Source organism: Notothenia rossii, assembly GCF_949606895.1.
Source record: "Notothenia rossii genome assembly, chromosome: 2".
Classification (NCBI taxonomy): Eukaryota; Metazoa; Chordata; class Actinopteri; order Perciformes; family Nototheniidae; genus Notothenia; species Notothenia rossii.
The window spans coordinates 41914862-41934013 of record NC_136904.1 but is presented as its reverse complement, the minus strand read 5'-3'; the positions used below and the strand labels follow the sequence as shown (position 1 = coordinate 41934013).

The window sequence follows — 19152 nt, the reverse complement described above, 5'->3', positions numbered from 1 at the left end:
TTAGCGGCTAAAATAATGTGGACGAGGGGCACGTGACGTGCACATATAAAATGTAGAATGTTGAAAATTAAACATTGGCAATATTTCCACATTAATTGATCAAATAACAGGGGATGGGAAGGGGGGATGGCCGTTTCATAAGGGGGATGGTTTTGACCATTTTAATACCTAAGGGGGATGCCATCCCCCCCCATCCCCCCTCAACTCGACTACTGGTAATAGATGAGTTGGGATCGCGGCGAAATGCTCTCCGCAGATCCATTCTCACAGCGTTTATCAACCTTTTTCTTTCTCAATATCAAGCTAAACTTATTGTTTTTACTTCTTTATTTTAATTGAATAATGTAGGACTTTTGTTGCCGTCAGTTATGGGGAGAGGGGCTCAGAATAATTTTGAATTCTTTTCTAAACCACACACTTTTATTTACTCAACAATAAGACACAATTATCCTTGTGTTTATTTATTTGTTTGATTGTATAATGTCGGACTTTTGGAGTCCGTCAGGACCGAGGGTCGGAGCAGCTCATAGGCTGCGTCTCAGGTCGGTTAAATGGAATCCTTGCGTCCCTCACTTGCGTCGTTTCCCTGTGTTTAGTCCCTCCCACCAGGAAAGCATGGAGAGACGCAAGGAAACCACGAGAAGCAGGGAAATGAGTTTTAAGAGCAATGGGACATCGTTTCCTCCGGAGTGTCACGTGAAGCGACGTCCGTTTGTGATGACACCGCACAGTTGATGTCTGACAGCAGAGGCCCTTCTCACTTCGGTTAAATGGATTCCTTGCGTCCCTCACTTGCGTCGTTTCCGTGCGACTAGTCCCTCCCACCAGGGAAGCGTGGAGAGATGCGAGGAAACCACGAGAAGCAAGGAAATGAGTTTTAAGAGCAATGGGACGTCGTTTCCTCCGGAGCGTCACGTGAAGCGAGGTCAGTTTGTGATGACGCTCTACAGCTGATCGTCTGACAGCAGCCAGCTCTGTCCGCGTTATTTCCACACACACCCCCGCCTCTGTTAGTACACATTTACTGACACAAACATTTGTATCATCTGTTGGAGACCCAAATACATTAAATAAAATAAGAACTCATTCTCAAAAAAAGATAAACGCCATTCTTAAAATGTATAAACGAAAAAAGCGATCATGAAAATGTTTCCAATAAATTAATAAAATGATTTTTTTACCACTTTGTTGTTCAGATATATCACATATTTGTAACTAAATGATACATTAATTGAAACAAAACACAGTATAAACGGAGGAGTGACTCCCGTGAGGTTCATGTATTTTCTTCACTCCGCTGGGAAACTGCTCTCATGTCAACAAGCATCAGATCAGTGCTTGCATTGCATCGTCCAATCAGTGAGCGATACACAGAAAGAGGGCGGGAAGAGTGTCTGAGGATTTCATCGAAGGATGGTCTGGTGGTTCCTCGGTTATAGCTCGTCCATTTTCGCTCCTCGCTCCTCCGGCAAAAATAAGGCCATTGGGACGCTACTCAAGATGGCGCAGACAAATCAACTTCCAGTGAGACCGAGACCGAGGAGCGAGGAAATGAAAAATAAGAGAAGTGAGAAGGGCCCCAGGTTGTTTTCACACACCCCCCCGCCTCTGTTAGTACACATTTACTGACATATACATTTGTATAATTTTTTGTGGACCAAAATTAATAAAATAAAATAAGAACTCATTCTTAAAAAAGATAAACGCCATTCTTAAAATATATAAACGAAAAAAGCGATCATGAAAATGTTTCCAATAAATGAATAAAATAATTTTTGACCACTTTGTTGTTCAGATATATCACATATTTGTAACTAAATGATACATTAATTGAAACAAAACACAGTATAAACTGAGGAGTGACTCCCGTGAGGTTCATGTGTTTTCTTCACTCTGCTGGGAAACTGCTCTCATGTCAAGAAGCATCAGATCAGTGCTTGCACTGCATCGTCCAATCAGTGAGCGATACACAGTAAGGGGGCGGAGCGAGTGCCTGAGGATTTCACCGGACAATGGTGTGGTGGTTCCTCGGTTATAGCTCCTCCATTATCGCTCCTCGGTCCTCCGGCAAAAATAAGGCCATTGGGACGCTACTCAAGATGGCGCAGACAAATCAACTTCCGGTGAGACCGAGGCCGAGGAGCGAGGAAATGAAAAATAAGAGAAGTGAGAAGGGCCCCAGGTTGTTTTCACACATCCCCCCGCTTCTGTTAGTAGGAAATACACATTTACTGACACATTTGTATAATTTGTTGTGGACCCAAATTAATCAAATAAAATAAGAACTCATTCTTAAAAAAGATAAACGCCATTCTTAAAATATATAAACGAAAAAAGCGATCATGAAAATGTTTCCAATAAATGAATAAAATAATTTTTGACCAATTTGTTGTTCAGATATATCACATATTTGTAACTAAATGATACATTAATTGAAACAAAACACAGTATAAACTGAGGAGTGACTCCCGTGAGGTTCATGTGTTTTCTTCATTGTGCTGGGAAACTGCTCTCATGTCAAGAAGCATCAGATCAGTGCTTGCACTGCATCGTCCAATCAGTGAGCGATACACAGTAAGGGGGCGGAGCGAGTGCCTGAGGATTTCACCGGACAATGGTCTGGTGGTTCCTCGGTTATCGCTTCTCCATTATCGCTCCTCGATCCTCGATCCTCCAGCAGAAATAAGCGCCATGGGACGCTACTCAAGATGGCGCAGAAAAATCAACTTGGTTGGTGATACCAAGGACCGAGGAGTGAGGAAATGAAAATAACCGACCTGAAACACAGCCATAGTAGTTGCTTAAGAGAATTTTACACCCGGAAGTAAGTATTCTCTCCGCTTTGCTCAAACCCTTTGATTAGTCCTCAAAATCTGTGATTGGATGTTTTAGCCACAATGCACGTTGGGATATGGTGTTTATGTGATGTGAAATCCGAAAAAAAATGTTTTAAAATAAAATAATACTTTACTCCGAGTGTGCTTGCTTTTGTCTTTGGATTGGAAGTCATCACATAACGGCATTGTAATACACGGTTGGGCCGCATTACATATTACACATCTGCCGTAGTTCTTTATTTATAGAGCCCTGATGAGAAGACTTCTGGACAAACAGGAAGAACTGCCGCGGAAACTGAATATGTGACATGGATCATAAATATATCAGCAATTAAACAACATCTTCAATTTCTCTTCAAACAATACTTCTCCTTGCAGTATCAATTCTAATTCGGCTGACTTTTATATTTGATCCAATTGGTAGATAGGCTATATTTACACCATAATGGTGCACAGCTGATAGAAAGGGACTTGTCTCTATTCTTGTTTTGCTCGATCTCAGTGCTGCATTTGATACTATCGACCATGATATCCTATTGCAAAGACTAGAGCACTTAATTGGCATACAGGGAACTGCTTTAGGCTGCTTTAGGTCCTATCTATCTGAACGCTCTCAGTTTGTATGTGTCAACGATGAATCTTCCACGCAGACCAAAGTTAGCCATGGAGTGCCACAGGGCTCAGTGCTCGGACCTATTTTGTTCACATTATATATGCTTCCGCAATATTATAAGGAATCATTCTGTAAACTTTCATTGTTATGCGGATGATACTCAACTATATTTATCAATCAAGCCTGATGAAATTAATCATCTAAATAAAATTCCAGACTGCCTCAAGGACGTAAAAACGTGGATGACCTTACATTTTTTGATGTTAAACATGACCAAAACTGAAGTTATTGTACTTGGCCGAAATAATCTACGAAACCAATTATCTAAAGATATACTAACTATGGATGGCATTAATTTGGATTCCAGTGAGACTGTAAGGAATCTTGGTGGTAAATATTTGATCAGGATTTATCCTTTAACGGCCACATAAAATCAATTTCAAGGACCGCCTACTTCCATCTACATAACATTGCAAAAATCAGGCATATCTTGCCTCAAAACGATGCAGAGAAACTAGTCCATGCATTTGTTACTTCAAGACTGGATTATTGTAACTCCTTATTATCAGGGTGTACCAAGAAGTCAGTCAAGTCGCTTCAGCTGATTCAAAATGCTGCAGCTCGTGTACTAACCAGAGTTAGGAAAAGGGACCACATTACTCCTGTTCTGGCTTCCTTACACTGGCTCCCTATAGAACACAGGATAGAATTTAAAATTCTTCTTCTCGCCTACAAAGCCCTTAATGGGCAGGCGCCATCTTACCTTAAAGAACTCATTATACCCTACTGTCCTACTAGGGCATTGCGTTCCAAGAATGCAGGGTTGTTGGTTGTTCCTAGAGTCTCTAAAAGTACAATGGGAGCCAGAGCCTTTTCTTATCAAGCTCCACTTTTGTGGAATCAGCTTCCAGTTTGTGTTCGGAGGGCAGACATCCTATCCGTTTTTAAGAGTGCGCTTAAGAGCTTCCTTTTTGATAAAGCTTATAGTTAGGGCTGATTAGATTCAGCCCCTAGTTTTGCTGATATAGGCTTAGTTTGTCGGGGGACATCTTACTTCTTCCTTCTCTCTGTCTATACCTGTGTACTCTCACGTTCCGATTAACCCAGCTTCCCCAAATGTCTTTCTTTTTGGTGTCTATATACGCCGGGATCCGGAGTCATGGATGATCCTGCGGTCCTGTGTCATGGATCGCGAGTCCTGGATCTTGAGTCGTGGCTGTGGTCCTGGATCATAAGTCCTGGATGGATATCCTCATGGATTCATCTTCCTATTATACACACATGCATTTCCAAACATTTGGACTACCTATGTTGCAAATGTATTATCTTTTCAATTTACACACGGCATCTATTGCACGTCTGTCCGCCCTGGGAGAGGGATCCCTCCTCTGTTGCTCTCCCTGAGGTTTCTCCCATGTTCCCCTTTAAACTGTGGGGTTTTCTCCAGAAGTTTTTCCTTGTACGATGTGAGGGTCTAAGCACAGAGGGTGTCGTATTGTCATACTGATATTCTGTACAAACTGTGAAGTCCACTGAGACAAATGTAACATTTGTGATATTGGGCTATATAAATAAACATTGATTGATTGATTGATTGATTGATTGATTGATTGATATTGAGTAAGAAAAAGGTTGATAAACGCTGTGAGAATGGATCTGCGGAGAGCATTTCGCCGCGATCCCAACTCCTCTATTACCAACGTTCAGGGAGCTCTATGCAAGTCAATGGGACGCCCTGATAGTTGAAACTCGACGCTAAAGGGCCCCCCCTTGCGTTGGAAAGTGACGACAGAGACCCTGACATAGCGTCAACATAGGCTGAGTTGGGAGTGAGAATGTGTTGGTCTGACCATCAATCAGATGAAAGCAACATGTCTCAACAAGGCCCCCCCTCAAGCAGCCAGGTATTATACAATGTATGCAGACTAAACAATCAAACAGCCTACCAAGCAAAGAACCTTCTGTGAGACTGTTGTAGCTAGATGAACAAATGTTGGCATTCCCCAAGCGGTCTCCTTAGTATTCTTTAACCCAGCAACGTTGATACAGCATACATTACCAGTCAAAAGTTTGGACACACCTTCAAATTTGAAGTTTTTTATTTATTTTTAAAATGTTTCTACATTGTAGATGTATACTGTAGACATCAAAACTATAAAAGAACACATATGGATTTTTCTAGTAAACAAAAAAGTGTTAAGAAATCCAGAATATGATTTATATTGTGCTGGCTACTGCAGAATGCTGTGGTAGCCATGCTGGTTAAGTGTGCCTTGAATTCTGAATAAATCGCCAACAGTGACACCGGAAAAGTGTGTGAAATGCTTCACGATGGGAGCCACACATGCAGAAACCATCCGCTCACCTTCTCTGCGTCTCACAAAGAGACGCTGGTTGGAACCAAAAAGCTCCAATTTGGACTCATCTGACCACAGTACAGATTTCTACTGTCTATGTCCAATCCTTGTGTTTCTTGACCAAAAACAATGCTCTTCTTCTTGTTGTTCATCATCAGTAGCGGATCTTTGGAGCAATTGGACCATGAAGGCCTGATTCACGCAGTCTCCTCTGAACAGTGGATGCTGAGATTGTCTGCTACTTGAGCTCTGTGATCATTGATGTGGGCTCTAATCTGAGGTGCTTTAATTTGCGGTTTCTGAGGCTGGTATCTCTTATGTATTTATCCTCTGCAGCAGAGGTAACTCTTGCTCTTCCTTTCCTTGGGGGGGGGGTCCTTGATTTCATTCGATGGTTTCATTCGTCGCACTTGTGCACTTGTCACAAGGTCACAATCATTGTCAGTTTTGGTCTTATCATGAACTGTGATGACGAAAAGATATAAGATATAGCAAGCCCCTTTCTTTAACATCTCATCTTATTGCATGTACAGTGTTGATTTACCATGGCAAGTCAACACTGTCAACTGGTTCTGATGCATGAAAACATCACAGCCTTTCTCGCTCCCCCTCTATTATTTACTCTGTCTTTTCAGGCACAAGCCAATTAATTCCGGCATAGCCTCACAGCCCCTAATTAACCCCTTCAGGACTGGAATTATGCTTAACACTGGTGATTGAGGCCAAGCCTGAAATTACCCACCCTGCTCTCTCATAGTGACACAAATCATGTCCTCAGACTGAAGTGTGTGTGTGTGTGTGTGTGTGTGTGTGTGTGTGTGTGTGTGTGTGTGTGTGTGTGTGTGTGTGTGTGTGTGTGTGTGTGTGTGTGTGTGTGACTAGATCAACCATGTATGCACTTTATAATAAGAGAAAGTGAGGTAATGCATAAATGCAGCCTCAACAAATAGGTAGTGGTATTTAAGAGTATCAGAAACAAACACAAAAAAGACAACATGTGTGTGGTGCACACACACACACACACACACACACACACACACACACACACACACACACACACACACACACACACACACACACACACACACACACACACACACACACACACACACACACACCCCTACTGGTTTTTGTGAACTAGAAGGACACTTTGACCCAAACACGTTTTTTCCTTCATTAGAAGGACACCCCTTTCCACTAGCTTTACAAAGATGTTTTGAATATCAAAAAATCTATTTTGAGCCATACAACACAAATCCCACTTCAAATGTCCAATACACATAGCACAACTCAAAATACAACAACCTGACACCATGCTTAATTAGGAGGACAGCAGATAATGAGCTGCATAAGCCCCGCCCATGACACAATGGTTATTTGGGAGGACAGTAGCTATACAACACACAAACATGTCACTGAAGTGTATTAAAGGGGCAAACATGATTTAATGGAACATAACTTTACACAAACAAGTGTTGGATTGTGCATTACAAAAACAAACCTTTTATAAAGGGACAAAATGTTTTGCACAACAGCATAGGAATACCTGATTTGTGATGTAATATTTTAAAATGAGACAATATAGTGCACCATAGATATATAGCTTAAAAGTATGTTAATGTATATGTATGTTTATGTGTTTTAGTTATTGCTTGCCTCCTGTTTCCAATCTGTTGTTTTCATGCAAATGTAGAACCACATTCTAATACTCTCCAGAGGGGTATACTACAAGCAGGTCTTCCGAGACGAATTAAAAACATTTGCAAGTAAATGCTTATATTTGCAGCACTGCTAATTGCAATTACATCATCGATATGAAAAGAACCGATTTTATAGCAAAGTGACAGAACTGGTTTATCACTAATACAAAATGCTATTTGCCCTACAAGACTGCTCATCTACTTGGAGCATTACCTTTTAAAAGCTGACACAAAAGGGCGTATTGCACCTTGCACAGTGAACAGTGAGCCAAGTTTAATGGTTATTTTCACATACAGTAACATTTTCTCACATGAAAATTGAGCGAAGACTAAATCTTCATTATTTGAAACATATAACTCTCCTTCCACCTTGGAACAACAGAGGATTAGGACCACACAAAAAAGAAAAGATAGGAGAATAAACTCATAATTACGAGATTAAAGTTGCTATGTTAGGAGAATAAAGATGAAATTATCCTGGGGGCTGAGGGGTCGTTGCAGCAGATCTTCAAGGAAGTTATATTGACATATTGGAACTGGAACGGATCAAACACTCATAAACAAAACTTTGCTAAAATACAACTACCGTAATAAGGTAAACAACTATCCACAATCCAATTTTCATCAAAACAACTTCACACCCGCCGCACTCCAAGCTGGACACATAACACAGGTGTCTGTCTGCAGCCAGAGGAGAGAGGAGGGGTCAGGGACCGTCTACAAAGTGCAACACTGAAAAAAATACTGCAAATAAACTACTAAAACCACCTATTTCCGCAGACTTGCATGTGTAGTGTAAGCAACTGAGGAGTTATTGAGTATAGTATCTTCGTAGACGGTCCCTGACCCCTCCTCTCTCCTCTGGCTGCAGAGAGACACCTGTGTGATTTGTCCAGCTCAGAGGGCGGCGGGTGTGAAGTTGTTTTGATGAAATTGGATTGTGGATAGTTGTTTACCTTATTACGGTAGTTAGTTTCTGTTTTAGCAACGTTTGATTTATGAGTGTTTGATCCGTGAAGTTCCAATCCTTCAATATAACTATGTGCTGCAATAACCCCTCAGCCCCCGGAATGATTTCATTTTTATTCTCCTAACATAACAGCTTTAATCTTGTAATTATCCTTATAATAAAACATTGCTCCTACATGTAACATAATAATTAAAGTTTAACTGTGAACTGTCCTCACTGCATGTTCGATTAAATGTCATCTTTTTTGTAGCAGTGCTTTCTTCTTCTGAGTCGTGCCTTGGTTCCTGACGAAGTCTCTAACATTTTGCAAAGAGCGACCAGCCAGAATAGGATGCTCTGTAGCTTGGCACTGTCTGCATTCTATAATTGTCGCCAATTTCCCCTTGGCAATGTGTGCATTAAAGTGTCTCAAAACTGCTGCCACCTCTTTTGGAGACCACTTCTGTTTTTTCATCCTGCTGGGATTCCTCTCCACAGCATTTTCAAGTGACTCTACAAACAGAAAAAGAGATCAGTCAATGGTAAACACGTTAACACATATTTTAGTAGTATGGTAGTATGGTAGTATGGTAGTATAGTATGTAATATCTAAAGAGTATGATCATTCAGTTTAACAGTAAGAAGAAAAAAGGCATTGACACACAGTCCTCTTAATGTCTAAAGCGGTCCGGTAGAGTGATACACAGGACCTGTGTATCGAACCTCACAATTCAAATCCAGTCTACATGGTTTATAACTGGAAAGAAACATGTAACTAATACCAACATTGAGTTGTGGTTAACTCACCTGTTGAATGTCATCACAATGGGACTCAGATGTCATGGCAGCATCTTCATGCAGAGTCTCAGTGGAAATCTTGGGGATGAAGAAGGACAAAGTTGAATCACTAAACATCCATAGTAGTACACAAATGCTTTACTGGCTCTTGTTGTGAGTTAACACAATCATGTAGAAAGACACTGATTATAGTATGTAATATCTAAAGAGTATGATCATTCAGTTTAACAGTAAGAAGAAAAAAGGCATTGACACACAGTCCTCTTAGTGTCTAAAGCGGTCCAGTAGAGTGATACACAGGACCTGTGTATCGAACCTCACAATTCAAATCCAGTCTACATGGTTTATAACTGGAAAGAAACATGTAACTAATACCAACATTGAGTTGTGGTTAACTCACCTGTTGAATGTCATCACAATGGGACTCAGATGTCATGGCAGCATCTTCATGCAGAGTCTCAGTGGAAATCTTGGGGATGAAGAAGGACCAAGTTTAATCACTAAACATCCATAGTAGTACACAAATGCTTTACTGGCTCTTGTTGTGAGTTAACACAATCATGTAGAAAGACACTGATTATAGTATGTAATATCTAAAGAGTATGATCATTCAGTTTAACAGTAAGAAGAAAAAAGGCATTGACACACAGTCCTCTTAGTGTCTAAAGCGGTCCAGTAGAGTGATACACAGGACCTGTGTATCGAACCTCACAATTCAAATCCAGTCTACATGGTTTATAACTGGAAAGAAACATGTAACTAATACCAACATTGAGTTGTGGTTAACTCACCTGTTGAATGTCATCAAAATGGGACTCAGATGTCATGGCACCATCTTCATGCAGAGTCTCAGTGGAAATCTTGGGGATGAAGAAGGACCAAGTTGAATCACTAAACATCCATAGTAGTACACAAATGCTTTAATGGCTCTTGTTGTGAGTTAACACAATCATGTAGAAAGACACTGATTATAGTATGTAATATCTAAAGAGTATGATCATTCAGTTTAACAGTAAGAAGAAAAACAGCATTGACACACAGTCCTCTTAGTGTCTAAAGCGGTCCAGTAGAGTGATACACAGGACCTGTGTATCGAACCTCACAATTCAAATCCAGTCTACATGGTTTATAACTGGAAAGAAACATGTAACTAATACCAACATTGAGTTGTGGTTAACTCACCTGTTGAATGTCATCACAATGGGACTCAGATGTCATGGCAGCATCTTCATGCAGAGTCTCAGTGGAAATCTTGGGGATGAAGAAGGACAAAGTTGAATCACTAAACATCCATAGTAGTACACAAATGCTTTACTGGCTCTTGTTGTGAGTTAACACAATCATGTAGAAAGACACTGATTATAGTATGTAATATCTAAAGAGTATGATCATTCAGTTTAACAGTAAGAAGAAAAAAGGCATTGACACACAGTCCTCTTAGTGTCTAAAGCGGTCCAGTAGAGTGATACACAGGACCTGTGTATCGAACCTCACAATTCAAATCCAGTCTACATGGTTTATAACTGGAAAGAAACATGTAACTAATACCAACATTGAGTTGTGGTTAACTCACCTGTTGAATGTCATCACAATGGGACTCAGATGTCATGGCAGCATCTTCATGCAGAGTCTCAGTGGAAATCTTGGGGATGAAGAAGGACAAAGTTTAATCACTAAACATCCATAGTAGTACACAAATGCTTTACTGGCTCTTGTTGTGAGTTAACACAATCATGTAGAAAGACACTGATTATAGTATGTAATATCTAAAGAGTATGATCATTCAGTTTAACAGTAAGAAGAAAAAAGGCATTGACACACAGTCCTCTTAGTGTCTAAAGCGGTCCAGTAGAGTGATACACAGGACCTGTGTATCGAACCTCACAATTCAAATCCAGTCTACATGGTTTATAACTGGAAAGAAACATGTAACTAATACCAAGATTGAGTTGTGGTTAACTCACCTGTTGAATGTCATCACAATGGGACTCAGATGTCATGGCAGCATCTTCATGCAGAGTCTCAGTGGAAATCTTGGGGATGAAGAAGGACCAAGTTGAATCACTAAACATCCATAGTAGTACACAAATGCTTTACTGGCTCTTGTTGTGAGTTAACACAATCATGTAGAAAGACACTGATTATAGTATGTAATATCTAAAGAGTATGATCATTCAGTTTAACAGTAAGAAGAAAAAAGGCATTGACACACAGTCCTCTTAGTGTCTAAAGCGGTCCAGTAGAGTGATACACAGGACCTGTGTATCGAACCTCACAATTCAAATCCAGTCTACATGGTTTATAACTGGAAAGAAACATGTAACTAATACCAACATTGAGTTGTGGTTAACTCACCTGTTGAATGTCATCACAATGGGACTCAGATGTCATGGCACCATCTTCATGCAGAGTCTCAGTGGAAATCTTGGGGATGAAGAAGGACCAAGTTGAATCACTAAACATCCATAGTAGTACACAAATGCTTTAATGGCTCTTGTTGTGAGTTAACACAATCATGTAGAAAGACACTGATTATAGTATGTAATATCTAAAGAGTATGATCATTCAGTTTAACAGTAAGAAGAAAAACAGCATTGACACACAGTCCTCTTAGTGTCTAAAGCGGTCCAGTAGAGTGATACACAGGACCTGTGTATCGAACCTCACAATTCAAATCCAGTCTACATGGTTTATAACTGGAAAGAAACATGTAACTAATACCAACATTGAATTGTGGTTAACTCACCTGTTGAATGTCATCACAATGGGACTCAGATGTCATGGCAGCATCTTCATGCAGAGTCTCAGTGGAAATCTTGGGGATGAAGAAGGACCAAGTTGAATCACTAAACATCCATAGTAGTACACAAATGCTTTACTGGCTCTTGTTGTGAGTTAACACACAATATCCACCTCATAGTTCAATAACAGGTCATCAAGTCAATGGCCATAATTTAAAATCATCTTATGTATTAATAGCATTTCTTATAGAACTGTTCAATTTTCCATGTGACTAACATATTGGACATGGCAGAGCTAAGTTTATTGTGAAAATAGTGTTAAATGATAGATTTACATAGCAGTGATGATACAAGACACCATTCATAATTACCCTGCATCTCCATGGCCAATCAGAATCGCTGTAGTCATAAGCTATCTCTTGTCCGGGACTGATGTCTTTGAGTGCAAAAAGACAAAGATGGGGCTTTCCATCCACTTTGATCAATTTCATTTTGCAGTTCGGGTTCACATGGTCATCGTTGACAAGTCTCCCTAGGGAGTTGTCCTCTTTGGCAGCATCAACACTGATTGGGCAAGGACACAATTCTGATTACAAACTAACAGTATTACAACCACAGCAAACTAGCATTAGATTAAATACATATAGACAAAAAAAGTCTCAAAATGTACACTGTATGCCCAACTTAACATCAATATAGCAGTGTTTGTATGTCTGGGTAACTACACATTTAGAAATAACATTACAATATTTACCTACCATAACTCTTGTCCATTAAAACGAAAGTCGAACATGAAAACCTTGAGTGCATTATGATATAGTTTATGCCGGTTTTCACGTTCAGACTTTGTAATGACTTCCCCTCTGTATTCAATGAGGAAGTCTCCATTTTGAAACGGTCGGCAGCTGAAAACTCCTCGACCTAACAAAGATCAGAGGATGGGTCAGGAGAAGTGATGAGGTTAAAAAACAATACACATTTGTCATGCTCATGACAAGAATAGTACACAAAATAGTGACAAAATACTTTTGTCACTCACCTTTATAGGAATTGATGAATTTCACATCAAATCCATCCTTGTCTTTGCACACGGATGAAAAATGTGCAGCCTCTTCTCGCGGTTTAATCTTTGCTCTCCGAGGTCTTGCTGATGTCATATCCATTATTTTCACTGTTGGTGAGAAAACAGAACCTTTGATTATCTATGAAAGCCATGCCACTGAAACAGCTTAATATGTGTAACAATGGCTGATAAGTCACTGCATTTGGCATCTATAAACTAAATAAACTGTTCAGCTTCATATTTTCACTGGATGCTTCCCTCAAAATCTCAACCAGTGTTAACGCTGTTACGCTGTATGGGTTTAAATGAACTTTAAATTCAGATGCAGAAACAGATGGCTAACTAACTGGCTGCTTCCAGCAGCTAACAGCTTGAAAAGTGCAGACAAATGTAAGACATGGAAAGCTGTGATTATAAGACGGCAATAACATAGGTAACAGTCAGCAATCACGCTAAATATCTGAGATATTTCATCAACTTAATCAGAGCATAGTTCACTGTTAACACAGCAACGGGCTAACAGCTATGTCTGTGAAGCATGCTATGTCTGTGAAGCATGCTACTTTTACTTTTAAGTTCCAACTCACATGGAGTTGGAACTTACCAGGATGAATTAAACTCATCAATATTATCTACAAATGCTTGCTCAATAAATGTATGGAAAAAACTGCCTTAAATAACATTATTTGGAATAAAAAACGCAAATGTAGGCCTACTGACTAGATGAATGCTGACATGTGTCCCCAAATAAGCTAGCATTAGCCGTAGCTGCTAACGTTTTACCCTAAAACCTGTCATTCCATACAGTTTCAACAAGCTTCCAATATAAAAACAGTGACAAGCTTCGAAACAAGAATTAAAAGATAACATTAGCAGTGTCATTTAATTTTTTACACCAGTCCTACCTTGAACTTGTGACGTCTGGGGAATGAAATGCGAATATGGCCTCACTGCCACCGCAGTCCGGGGAGTCCCTCCCCCATGTGAATTTCCACGGAATGCTGATTCCCAAACGTCAAAATATTATTAAGGGCAAATGTATACATTCATGATTGGATGCATGTAAACAAAGGTAAAGTTACCTTATTAAAAGTAAATTATAACTTATTGTAACATTGAGCTGAGCTCCATGTAATCCGGATACTCTGCCTATTTTTCGGACATATGATGATGCCTGCTCGGCCCGGGCCGGACACTGAAATAATTTTCGTGGTTACCTGCTGGGAACGTGGTGCTCCCTTGCTAAAGCAGTGTTTCCCTTTAATGGAAAAAGGATCAATTTAATATGATTTGAGAGGCTGAGAAGAGTCAGTAATGCCGGTGTTATGCCGTAGATTGAAGCCTTGCCGTAGATTGAAGCCCTGTTCGCGAGGACGTGCATCTTTTGAATGATATATTTATTTCCCATCAGATTAAACAGCAAACGGTTGAATAAATAATGTGCATACAATTGCGAGGAGGCTCGTTTTAAGGACACTTTTCAGATCTGTCACAATCTTCGTATTGGAACAAACTTCCGTTTTTAAGTGTAGTCCCACTCTGTTATGTTCCTCCTTCAGCACAGACAATGACAGGATAATATGTAATTTGTCAGTATAGTCCTATTTCTTAAAACCTTTGCTGTTGTTTAAGTGTCTGATACTTGATAACCACGAATAGTAAGCAATTATATAACAGTAATGATATAACATATATGATAATGTCAGACAATGTGTTATTTTCAATCAAGCCTCAAAGATAATTTTTTCAAACTGGCTTCACTCACTTTAATTGCTCCTTTGAATGTGATTGTCCTCTGTGATTTCCTACTCAACACATGTTTGTATTGTAATGCCACTCATATTTTATTTTTTATTTTATTTTGAAGTGACATTGAATGTTTTGAAAGGTGCCCTAAAATAAAGTGTATTATTGATCTTATATCTGTGCCTCTATCACACTATTAATGTTCCTTATTTTAGACTAGGTTTTTACTGGTGTCAATAGGGAAGATCTGCACTGTTCTCTACATAACATGTTCAGCAGAGCAGGTATTTCTCCTGCTAGATATGGCACCCCCCCTACAACTTTGTCCAGGACAGTCACAACGTCACCAAAATCACACTGTTGCCTGTTCCCCTCTAGTGTGTGCTCACAAAAGCATTTTACTCTGGGCCCAGCAGGTACAAAATTAAAGAGGGGCTTCCAAATCCAGCAGAGCAGGTGCTGCCGGATTTGGATCCCCCCCCCCCCTATATCTTTGTCCAAGATAGTCACAACTTCACCAAAATCACACTGGTGTTTGCTGTTCCCCTCTAGTTTATGCTCACCAAAGCATTTTACTCTGGGCCCAGCAGGTGAAAAACTAAAGAGGGGGTTCCAAAACAACAAGTTTGAATCCCTGAAAGGTGCACAAGTTGTTCTTCAATTCAATCATGCTTCATAAGCTTAAGAGCAACAGAAGCACAGCTCCGATGTAAGACGCCATTGTTGTTGTGATGTAGGCTTTACGCCGCGGCGTTAACAGCGACGTGATGACGGAGCTCATACAGGAGGCTCTGGTCAGCAGAAAAGCAAACTGGTTCAACATTGAGAACCAATTGCGAACCGCTGTTGAACCAGCACGGAGCCCGAACAGTTCTCTGTTGCCACTTTCACACCAAACCAGAATGATGGAATCCCTAATTTCCTCTCAATTGTACGTTGAGAAACGTTGTTCTTAAACTGTTGGACTATTTGCTCACGCAGTTCTTCACAAAGTGGGGAACCTCGCCCCATCCTTGCTTGAAAATATTTGAGGCTTCTTTTATACCCAATCATGACACTCACCTGTTTCCAGTTCACCTGTTGACCTGGGGAATGTTCCAAACTGGGATTTTTGTAGCATTCTTCAACTTTCCCAGTCTTTTGTTGACACTGTCCCAGCTTTATGAAACGTGTTGCAGTAATCAAATTCATAATGAAAGAATATTAAACAGTTTATCAGTTTGAATATTAAACATCTTGTATTTGTAGTGGATTCAACTGAATATAGGTCAACAACAATTAGAAAAGCATTGTAGTCTGTTTTTATTTATGTTTTACACAAAATCCTAACTTCACCTGAATTTCGGTTTGTAAATGTGTTGGATGGGTAGTGGCTCAGTCATAGGGGGCTTGGACTGGGAGCCGTAGGGTCGCCGGTTCAAGTCCCCGACCAGACCTAAAATATGGAGTGTGGACCACTACTTGGAGAGGTCCCAGTTCACCTCCTGCTCTGCCGTGGTGCCCTTGAGCAAGGTACCGGACACCCCCCTTACCCCCTCACTTTCATTGCTCCCCGGGCGCTGTACACTAGCTGCCCACTAGCTTCCCACTGCTCCTAGTACTAGGCTCCTGGTACTAGGATGGGTTAAATGCAGAGGCCAAATTTCACTGTGTGCTGTGTGCTCTGCATGTGAGACTATTAAAGAGGGTTTCATCCCTCCCAATTCTATTCTAGAAGTATTGCAGAGATGAGTGTCGTATGAGTGGGAATGTTGTTTGCTTTGAGCAAACAAATACAAACAGACGCTAATGAGCTGAAATTAGTCTTACAATCTTAATTCAGCACTCTTTGTCTATGTTTTACCATCCACCTAACACAATACAATTTTCAATATTGTTCTACATATGACGGGGGGACGGGCAGCGTTGACTATGGATCAGTCACAATATAAATAAATGCACACATAATGATTCACACATGGTAGAATGAGGATTTACATATACATTTCTCTATCTGCATAAATGTGGTTTGTTTCTAAAAATGTTTTAGATCCACACAAGAATGTTTGTAATAGATATCCACAAGAATTTTAATTCAAGTGTTAGCAATTTTCATTAAACATATATTTTGTGTTGTTACATTTATATAGAAACTATTCAACCTGCATTCACAAACTAGCCTTTCGTGTATGAAATGCAGAGCACTTTATACATAAAAAGCAATAAATATTCATGTGTTGATAAAAAATGTGGATAAATGTGGAATTTTTCACATTTACATAAAACAATACACATTTATGTGTGCAATGATAGATATGTGTTCGGAGAGAGATATGTATATCCTGATTTTACATTTCTGAACCATTTTGTGAGTATTTATTTATATTGAAGGACTACTTTGACAAAACAACATCCACATTTTTACTAAGGGCACAAGGTGGTGTACTCTATGTTGGGCATGCATTTTTATATCCAATAACAATAAATAACAAATAAACAATTACATCTGACAATGGAAGTTATGTAATATCCCTGCAGTTAAGATCTTGAGCAGTCTTGGTATAAATTCAGCCTTGTCTAAGAATGAAATAATACAATGGTAAAATGCAGTCAATTCAAAGACAAGACCTCAAAAAAGTGGTCTTGAGACAAAGACCGATATGGACTACTAAAACACTGAGTCCCTAAAAGTATATTATCAGATAAAAGCTATAGTAAAGGTGCAATGAAATGTAGGTAGTATTAGACATAATAATAATAATAATAATAATAATAATAATAATAATAATAATGATAATAATAATAATAATAACATAATAATAATTAATTATTATTATGTTATTATTATTATTATTATTATTATTATTACAAACACAGCATTTTTCACAGAAACATGAATTGTCAGGACCATCCGGCAGTCAGCCAATCAGAGCTCCTTCTGTGTGAATATTCATGAGCGGGTGCATTACCCAAAACCAGCTGTACGAGCGCTGTTCTGACACACAGAAAATACACAATTTCTGGGTTTTGTGAATAAAAAGGTCTTTTTTTTTTTTTGGGGTATTTAAGCTTTCTACACATATAGAAACACTTCTACGCTTTTAGAATTTTTATTGATTAGCAGGACACCGACCCTGTCCTGTTAATACAAAATGTCTGGCTAATGTCGGTGTGTATTCATACCAAAAGTCCTCTTAATTAACAAAGGTGCACACACACACACACACACACACACACACAGGCTCTGATGTTGTAATCAATTTGTGCCAGACATGGTCTGGACGTGTGTGTTAATTAACGTTCTTGTGGGAGGAAATAATTTAACCGTGATAATGAGCTTGAAGAGGAGCAGTGAGAGGGTTGTGATCTCAGGCAAACAGAATAAGGGAGCGCCCTTACCCTTCTCCTGACTTCTGCAAGTCATGACGAGCACATGACTTGCACATGAGTTTGGAAAGTGATGCAAATAAAAACTGCTAGTATTATTGATATTTTTTTCATGATTGTGTTAAGAAGCAATATTCAAACATGTTAGGCAGACATTGTGACAGTCTGCCTTGTTTTACTGTCGAAATAAACTTTTACATATTTTATTATAGCTGTTACTTAAGTAATCTGTGAAATCGGGATTTAAATACAAAGCCTGCTCCAGTGTGATTGGTACTACTACACAGACAATAAATGGAAACCCGAAAGCTAAACGGACATATGAGTGGATAATCTTTTTTTTTTAGATTTACCTTTACCGCCTTCCAAGTCCCTCTATTCAGGTTTTTCTAAATATTTAAATAAAGCATTTTTTTTTTAAATCACTTTTCTCCTGTTTGCAAAACGGCATTCATGTAGTGACAAGACTCAACCCAAATGATGACAACCAGACCCAACCAGAATTACTAAAGTATTCAATAACCTGGAGGGAGCATCCCAACGGTGGAGTCACATCACCTGTAATGTTCTTGTAGGACCTGGAACAGAACAGAGAATGTCCATCACTTTTCTGTGTTCCCTGGTTTTCATTAATGGACAATCATTTTCCCAGATTTTTTCCCCTGTGTTTTAAGTTTCTTGCAGCGTTTTTGTTTGCAGTGTTTTTGTTTGCAGCGTTTCATTTATGCACCGCTTTGAGGAACCCTGCTCATGTTTCGACAAGTTGGTAAATGTTTGTTTAAATGCTGCGCATGTGTTGTCAAGTTGGTGAAGATGTTTCTTCATTTGGATGTGTTTTGGCACATTTGTGTTTTCATTTCTGCTTTGGCTGCAGTGCTTTTCCCCAAATGTAATGATTTTGGTCCGTTGTAACGTGTTTGCACCTGTCGCCCACCAAATCCTAACCTTAATGAATTGCATCAGATGATTTGTGGCTTTCACT

General features: G+C 39.5%; 1 protein-coding gene across 3 annotated transcripts; it reads right to left on the bottom strand.

The window, feature by feature from the left end:
• Positions 1 to 8458: 8458 nt before the first annotated feature.
• LOC307030082 (N-lysine methyltransferase KMT5A-A-like) lies at positions 8459 to 14326 on the bottom strand. Of its 3 annotated transcripts, XM_079666298.1 has the most exons (11): positions 13964 to 14326; positions 13035 to 13166; positions 12754 to 12916; positions 12367 to 12559; positions 12001 to 12069; positions 11219 to 11287; positions 10828 to 10896; positions 10437 to 10505; positions 9655 to 9723; positions 9264 to 9332; positions 8460 to 8969 (listed from the first exon to the last, which is right to left on the bottom strand). In XM_079666298.1, the coding sequence occupies exons 2-11, from the start codon at positions 13156 to 13158 to the stop codon at positions 8928 to 8930; spliced, it is 936 nt and encodes a 311-aa protein (XP_079522424.1). In that variant the 5' UTR covers positions 13159 to 13166; positions 13964 to 14326; the 3' UTR covers positions 8460 to 8927. The 3 variants fall into 3 exon arrangements, with proteins under 3 accessions (XP_079522425.1, XP_079522424.1, XP_079522426.1); XM_079666299.1 differs by lacking the exon at positions 13964 to 14326 and having other exon boundaries at positions 8459 to 8969; positions 13035 to 13953; XM_079666300.1 differs by lacking the exons at positions 10437 to 10505; positions 10828 to 10896 and having other exon boundaries at positions 8461 to 8969; positions 13964 to 14323.
• Positions 14327 to 19152: the final 4826 nt, after the last annotated feature.